The sequence below is a fragment of the Gallus gallus genome, chromosome 9, assembly GCF_016699485.2.
Source record: "Gallus gallus isolate bGalGal1 chromosome 9, bGalGal1.mat.broiler.GRCg7b, whole genome shotgun sequence".
Classification (NCBI taxonomy): Eukaryota; Metazoa; Chordata; class Aves; order Galliformes; family Phasianidae; genus Gallus; species Gallus gallus.
In genome coordinates, this window is record NC_052540.1 from 22,148,179 (window position 1) to 22,156,629 (window position 8,451).

General features: G+C 42.8%; 1 protein-coding gene across 1 annotated transcript; it reads left to right on the forward strand.

The window, feature by feature from the left end:
* The first annotated feature begins 15 nt into the window (after positions 1–15).
* On the forward strand, positions 16–7,595 carry RARRES1 (retinoic acid receptor responder 1). The gene is made up of 6 exons (NM_204534.5): positions 16–268; positions 4,271–4,333; positions 5,194–5,365; positions 6,060–6,196; positions 6,883–6,945; positions 7,039–7,595. The coding sequence occupies exons 1-6, from the start codon at positions 35–37 to the stop codon at positions 7,195–7,197; spliced, it is 828 nt and encodes a 275-aa protein (NP_989865.2). The 5' UTR covers positions 16–34; the 3' UTR covers positions 7,198–7,595.
* Positions 7,596–8,451: the final 856 nt, after the last annotated feature.

Below are 8,451 nucleotides of genomic sequence, written 5' to 3' on the forward strand. Positions count from 1 at the left end.
CCCGGAGCCCGCCTTACAGCGCTCCGCCAGCAGCATGCCGGGGCTCCGCGCCGCGCTGCCCGCCGCCCTCCTCCTCCTCAGCTCCTTCCCGCCCGCCGCGGCGGAGCGGCTCCCGTGGCCGCAGGTTCCGGGCGTGATGCACCCGCTGAACCCCAGCCACCGCGAGGCCGTCTGGGCGGCGTGGACAGCGCTGCACTACATCAACTCCCACGAGGCGTCCCCCAGCCGGCCGCTGGCGCTGCATAAGGTGGTGAAGGCCGCCGCCAAGGTAGGAGGGGCGGTGGGGCGGGCGGGGGGCTGCCCTCAGGGCTGAGAAGCGCTGAGCGAAGCGCTTCCCGCCTTCCCCACAGGAACTGAGGGCACCCACACAGCAGCGCCGCACCGCTCTGAAGCGCGGTTTCGGTCCTCACGCCTCAGCCTTTCACAGGGATCCCAGCGGCTTCAGATTGGGATCTCTATGAAAGATTGGCGCCGATTTGCACGCATTTCACAGATCAGGAAAATAATTTCCAATCAAATTTGACAAAGCTACTGCATAACGTTCGGATTTTGTGCACGACCTCGTTCGTTCTTCCTCTGGAACTCTGGCAGAAATCAATGACAAAAATTAACATTTGATACTTCTCTTGAAGCGTGCAGGTGCCCCTTTTATACTTACTGGGCAGCATGCACTTGTAGTACGTTGGAATATAGAGATTGTTAAGCCTGGCCAAGAAGGCTGGTGGCACCCTGGCTTGTATCAGCAGTGGTGCAGCCAACAGGAGCTGGGGGGGGATAGCCCATCCCTCCACGTCCTCCTCCCAAACAACAGTCAGACTTGCTCCCTGGGCAGTGGTGCCTCGGGGTCACCATTCCTGGGGGTGTTCAGATCCATAAGCTGTGGCATTGAGGGCTGTGCTCAGTGGGTATGGTGGGTTGGATCTGGGGATCTCAGATTCTGGGTCTTTTCCAGCCTTAAGGATTGTATGGCACAACCCCTGGAGCAGCATGTGTGATGGAAGCAGTGCAGTTGTAACCCTACAGCTTTGGGGAGGGGTTGGTGCAGATCTTTCCAACCTGAGTGTAACTGAGTATCTGCAAGGTGGAGTGAGGAAAAGGGATTTTCTCCACCCAGCACTGCCCACTTGCCTTTTAAAACAGGAAAGAAGAAACTGGCTCATGGAGAAATGAAATGCCTCATTACTTCCTCATGGTACTTGATGCTGTGCAGCACTCTGTAACCACTGTCTGCAGGTTATTTCCCTTTTTTCTTTGCATGCTCTGTAAAAACAAGAGGAGAAGCACAGCAGACATGGTCACTTCCTCCTTTCCTGTCCTTCTCTGTAAAAAATGAAAAGAATTTCCTGGAAGGAATGCACTATCTAATGTGAATATAAGAGTTATGGGTTTTTTGTTTGTTTTTAAGAAGGCAGTTTTCCTATTTATTAGTCTATTATTGGATCAAGCAAAAATAGAATAGCTTTATCACGGAATTTAATCATGAGCATTGTATTTAAAAACTGATATTATCAGCCCACTTAACATTTAAATGGTGCCAATTAGAAACAGGACTGGAAAAGATCTCCAGAACAGTAACTGGTAGATGAGGAGGATTTTTCAAACTCAGGTAAAATGAGCCTTCAAGTGACTCCTTCTTCCAGTAACCAGTAGTCGGCAGATACCAAACACTGGCTGCAGTTCTCTGTTTTCTCATCAATTTTAGTTTAGTTTTGTTTTTTGATTTTAATAAGTGAGTATCTTCCAGGAAACAGCAGCATGCATCTCATGGGATTGTTGACATTTGCACTTTAAAACATATATTTGAGAAGAGAAGCATTAGTGCGTGCCAGCTGAAGAGCCTGGAATTCCAAAGAGAAAATGTCAGAGCACAGACTGACTCCCCAGAGCAGTCTCCCATACCCCTGAGCAGCTAGGCAGTGGATCAGCAGGGAAGCACAAAGGTAAAGCTAGTTAATCTCTTGACTGAACTGCAACAGTTTCTAAAATTGGGGTACCAGGTACTATTTTATGGCTGGAGATCTCTCTACAAAAGCTCATCTTGACACAGAACTGTCATGTCAGGACTACGGTACGGATATTAAAATAAGGCAATTAAAAGTTATCTATGAATTTCCAACAGTCAGGCACGCAAGTCAGAGTGGGAAGGTAAGATCAGTCGCAGGGTAGCTTTATTATCTAGGGCACAGAAAGCAACCAACTTTGCTGGCTTTTCCCTCCCCAGCAGCAGGGGTAAAGCTACCTGAGCTGGCTGGGAGGGATGGTGGCAGGGCTTTGAGGTGTGGATCCCCAGGCAAGCCCCCCGACACATCTCACACTCCTCCCTCAGTGATCCGGTTGTCCCTCTGTCCCAGTGAATGAGATCCACGGAAAGAACTGGCAGGGAAATGCGCAGAGGAGACGGGGACTTGCAGCAAAGGGTGAAGGAGGGATCATCCCTTTCAGCAGAGTTAGGGCAGTGTCAGCAAGTTGTGAAACTACCTCTTTTGGGACCCGGAATGAAACTGCTCTTAAAAAGCTATTCTGGCCCTTACAGCTCTAAAAATCTGTCATTAAACTTGCATTAATTTTGAGACTGGTATTAAAACAATCCTGCAACCCAGATATTCAGTGGGGGGAAAAATATATTACTTACTTTTCTTTTTGGATGCTATCTGACTACTTTCATGAAGTCAGCCATCATTGTTCGATGTCAAATATGCCTCAGCTGTTATTTAATTCACAGTGTGTGATGGTTTACAGGAATGCATTGTGGGGTAATAGTGAAAATAACAGTGGGAATGAAAGCAGTTTCTTTCTTAGGACCAAGACCCTGATACTGTAACCAGCAGTGTGCAGGCATGCTGCTATGCTGGGCCACTGGAGGAAGAGGTTCAGCAGGAAACCCCACCATTACCTTCAGTTACATCAGATAGCCAAGTTGCTCCTGCTCCAGCAGTGCTGTAGTCCACCCAACTGTTCCAGTGTCTCATCTGTAGTACTGATGACAAGACAAGGAATAAGCCTAGGTTGCTGTGCTTCAAATAGCAATACTTCATCAAATGAAGAATGCTAGACATAGTAGCTCTAATAATAACATCACTTTACAGTAATTAGAAACTTGGGCTTAACTGCAGCAATTGTGAACAATTAGAACCTCCTTTCAGTGCCCCGAATTACTGATTTTTTCATAAACCTGCACTTCAGAAACCTAGTTTTTACCAGTTTGCTACAGTAAGAGTAGAATGTAATGCAGTAACACGGAATAACCTGTCATTTTGACTTAAGACTAAGTAGAAAAGAAGGACAACACTTTGGCTAGTGCACAAAATGGGCGCAGGAGAGAATGGCAGAGAAAAGATTATAAAGGTCTGAACTCATCCTCTCTTCCTACATTCCCTTCTTGGTATGACGTGGGCCAACTTCAGACTTGGCTATTTTTAAAGACTGCATGAAGGTAAAAATGAAAAGTGACTAAACCAATATGTCATCAGCAGTGCCCAACTGCATACGTACCAAAGGCAGGAGCTGAGCTCATGGCCTTGCCTAGTCAATGAAACTTTGCTAACATGATGCTGTTGATGGCTTTATGAAGGTATGGTGGGAACACAAAAGAACACATTTAGGTAAATAAGATATACATGTGCTTTGGATTCTAATCTTCAACACTGTGCAAACATTCAGAATGCCCCTCCTGTTTACTTGAAATGTACTGCTCAGAAAACAGATAGATTACCAAACAGTGCTGCTGCTGAACTACAGTAATTTGCCTTCTGTGGACACTTTATAGCTTGCATTCTCCAGTAAAATGTATTTCCTACACACTGCATCACACGCCTCACAGAGGAAAACATTGCTAACAACACAGTCCTACACTAGTAGTGAATAAAAGCTAGAGGTTTTCAACAAGGGAGAATGCCTCTTGCCAAAACAATTAATCTATGCAAAACAAACCACCTTTCAGATACAGAAATAACACAGCTTATGTATGAGAAAGTTGATCTAGTAAATCATACAAAAATACATACATTCTTCACTGTTGACTAATTTCATCAAAGAAAGGCTTAGAAATATACCAATCAGCTAAACAACACAAAGTGGTGTTTTACAAGCAAATAGTTTAATAAAGTTTTCCTCGCTGTTTGCCACTCTAACTGCCCACTGGTCAGAAAAGAACAGGTAGAATAATGAAGTAAAGAGTATTTGGTATAAAGGCAGCCTCACCTTCCCTCCACAGTGCTAGTGGAACCAAGCCATAAGGCTTCACTGTGGGCTGAATCCTCCTCTCTTTCAGATGATTCCAAGACTTGGTTGGAAGTATTACGTGCACTGTACTACTGAAGGCTACATACATGGGGTAAGTTTACCATCCAACATGTCTTCTTAGAGTGTCTGTTAAATAAACTCTAACATCTTCAAAACAGTATATTTAAGTGCTTTTGCAAATCGGCCTTTCACAGTGTATGGACTTACTTTCATGCTTTTACCTGTCCAGCATGGGGCACAGTTTGCTCTTAGTAACACCTGAGTATCTCATCAATCAGCTCTTTTCCTCTGCAGGGGTCCAACTGCAGTTTCCTGCCTTGCTTGCTGTCTTACTAAGTCGTGTCAGGCAACAAAGCTTCTGAGTCAGACTTTGCAGTGGTCCAAACTCAGTGATACACTGTGGTCCTCATCCAGCTGTAGCTCCTGCTGTGCCCGCACACCAAAATGAGAGCAGATATTGACAGCTGATTTTTTTTTTTAAATACAACCACATCTCCATTCATTATCACAACTGTCACTAGCAATTTTACCACAAGCACCTGTCCTTCTATTACACACTTGTTATAATATTCAAATTACTTTCAGAATTTATTAAAGCATTATTTTTCTTTCAAGGCAGAAATATCATATAATGAAAGTCCCATTATCAGTATTATTTCTTGAGAACTTGCAGACACGTTTTTAAGATGACTCGGTACATTTCTGTTCCACCTTGATTTAAGAGGTTTGTTAAATCACTTTCATCTTGTGGTTTAAACCTCCTTAACTTTCTGGTGGAAAAAACAGTAGCATGTACATCCTTTAAAGGTTTTCTCTGATCTTTGTACAGCTTCAGACAAAGCATCTCATGTACTTTCTCCAAACGTATGCTTCACTTATCACCACAAAGAATGTGTTGCTGGTAAATAAAGTGTTGACTAAAGGTAACAGTCTGTAATTCTACCTTTACAGGAAAATGCTGGGAGCTGCTTTGCTACAGTCTTGTACCTAAAGAAGTCTCCGCCTGTAGTCCATGGGAAGTGTGTGCATGCTCAAAATAAGAAACAAATCCAAGAAGAGGACCACAGATTTTACGAATATCTTCAGCATCAAAAGAAACCAATAACTGCAAATTATATTCCAGGTACACTCCTCCAAATAATCAACTGCACTTCATTTTATATCAGTTTGCACACTTAAGAACACAAGCCAATGAACATGCAATTCAAAAAGTATAAATGCAAAGTAGCACCCTAAAACTATAGGGCTAACTAGTACAAGAATTCACCTCACCAGAAATTCCTGGGGAGAAAAAAACAACCAAACATGTTTAGCAGCACAGTGGTAGTCAACACAATGTTGTGAACACGTTCTGGATTTAAAAACAAGACTATGCAGTTTTACACTCAAGTAAATGCAAAATATTCTGAAGTAATACCAATTGCCTGAAGCCACAAACCTTCCACAGCTGTGGATAGGAATTCACAAGGGATGGAAGCAACAGAACATTTCCATCCTGGAAACGGAGCACCTGGGCACCTTCTTTTCCTCCTGGTTAAGTAATGACCTCCACTATGGTGGATATTGAGTTTCTCACCTCATTGAGGGGAACCTGTGAGTAACATCTCTTGGTAATTTCACTTCCAACATGCTCACATACTTCTGTGGTCACAGTAAATTTAGCATCAGTTCATTCTCCTCCCTGTTCACAACTGTAACGTGCCTGAGGAAAGAGCTAGCTCCCAGGCATAGTGCTATGCCAGGCAGAAATGCTCTGCGGTTTATCATGTTTCTGATGAAGAGCCAGAATTCATCATTTTTATATGACTCTCTCTCAGACAGCAATGGAAATATTGCCCATGACCATCTTCAACTGTGGGGCTTGGCCATTGTTGGCAGCAGTTACATCATGTGGAAGCAGTCAACAGAGCACACGGGTTACTTATTGGCACAAGTCAGTTCTGTGAAGCAGCAGGTAAGCAAAGCGGAAATTACATGTCTTCCTTACAAAAGGTGACAGCCTACAGAGTGGCAAAGAATAAAACAGCTGCCAGTATCTCATACTCTCTGTAATGGCGGTGGTTCTTCCAGAAGTGGATCTGTTGGCTTCTGCAGGTTTAATCAGAAGATTTGAACATACGATCCCGCAGTTCATCAGCCCCATACTATGTCACCTTTTGTGCTCTTTGTCCCCCCAGCCAAACTTCAGGTTAGCATCAGTATAATGTGCATTCTGGTGAACGTACCTTACACCTACAGAGCAGGAGTTCCCAAACTTTCTCTTACTCATCTGTGCATCCATTTTTCACTCCCAAGTTACATAGAATAGCATTTCTCTGAAGGAGAGTTTAATGGACAAGATTACCACATTTATTTGAGGGTTAACTGAATGAATTATTACCTGTGTACGCCTAGTTTCATGCCAGGCTACAGACACACACTGTAGTTACTGTCTTTGAAGTTTTATGCAGTAAGTGCCCCTAATTTCTCCTCTGTTCATATGCAAAAACCTGTATTACTCCAGCCAGGTATCACAGCCATCTTAAGTCCTATTCATCTCACTTTCTATGCAAGCTAAATGCAGTCAAGTAAATCAGGGTAGATTCTAAACTTCATCAGTATAACTTGTGTTCTTATTTGTCTTCCTTTGATGCATGACAGATAAGGAAGGACAATGCTGTTGCGTTTAAATTCATTGTCTTGCTCCACGAAATTCCAACACAGGTAAGAAAGCATATTCATACAATACCTACCTTCATCAATGGAGAAATGGTATAAAGATCATAAAAGACAATTATTGTGAAATCTGTTCTCCAGCAAATGAACGTCTGTCACATGTACCTCGTGTGGACATTAGGTCACCCTATTAGAGTGAAATACAGCTGTGCTCCAGATAACCATGGGCTCGAAGATGGATCGGGACAGGACTCTGGCTCGGCTGCTGGAACGTCTCATGAAACGAAAGGGAATTTTTAGAAGCAACTGTCAGCTTTATGCACACATTAAATGGGAAACCTTTGTGTAACAGGCCTGAAGTTGTGATCATTTTTCTATCCAAGTCTCATTACAGTAAATTTGAATGTTTTCACTGGTCTATTTGTTCCAGAATGAACCTCTATAGTTTCTCTAAATTAATGTTCTAGGGACCTACTGAAAAACTTTGCTAGCATACACACACAGGTGAGCATACACAGGTGATTACGTCATTCACTTTCTGTTACTTACAGTAACTAAGTTTCTGAACAAAATTAATATATCAGATAAAAATCTCAATAAATATTAATCTGTCACTAAGAGATATTTGCTTTTTTTTTTTTTTGAGATAGCTACCTGCTGATTTTTAAATAACCTCCAATAAAATAAATACCATTATACACAGTGGAAGTTGGATTTTCTTTCATGATGCTGCTGTTTGACCCCAACTTTCCATCTTCTCCCAGTACTTGACCTTTACAAAGCTGTGGATGAGTGTAGGCATCAAAATCTCTCCCCACAGAGCCCCGCAGAAGCCAGTAACCACCACCTGCACTGTCCCAGTCTTGCTGATGTGCCATCAGAGGTCTGTAATCAGCTATAAGGATTCAGGTATTTAATGTGAACGTTTATCTGGGGGCTATTTAGGCTGGGTAATCTGATATCCTCCCAGATTTAGGCATTTTACACAAGTTTATTAGAGTCTGATATAATTATACCGACTGCAGGTTTTTATATCAGCACATAACAGACATTACAATAAATGCAGTGAAGCAGTATCTTACATACGTTTTGTGTTTTCTTTTGTGCTGGCAAAACATTTCTCATCATCAAAAGCACAAAGTCGGAGCTTTTAATGGCAACATTTCTTCAGTTAAAAAAGGCGATGAAAATATTTTTTAGAATTAAAACAAGCACAGATTGTGCACTCTGAGGCTCTATTTTAGCAATGCACTTAACTACAAGTTTAGTAGTTAACTACTTACTCCATTTTTGCCACAGCTCTCCGTATCCAGAACAGAAGTACTTCCAGATCAGTGTCAGGCAATGCAAACTTAGGGCAGTTAAGCAACTGCAGAATTGTCCAGAAGTTACAAGTCCCAACCCTGCTGGAATTCAAAGGCAAAATTTCCACCAACATCTTTAGGGCCAAGATTTCATTCGATCAATCAGAACCCGAAATGGTAGGTTTTTACTCAAGCAAAATTACTGGTTAAACCAATGCAGTCACGATGTGAGCTGAGGCTCAGACTGGTT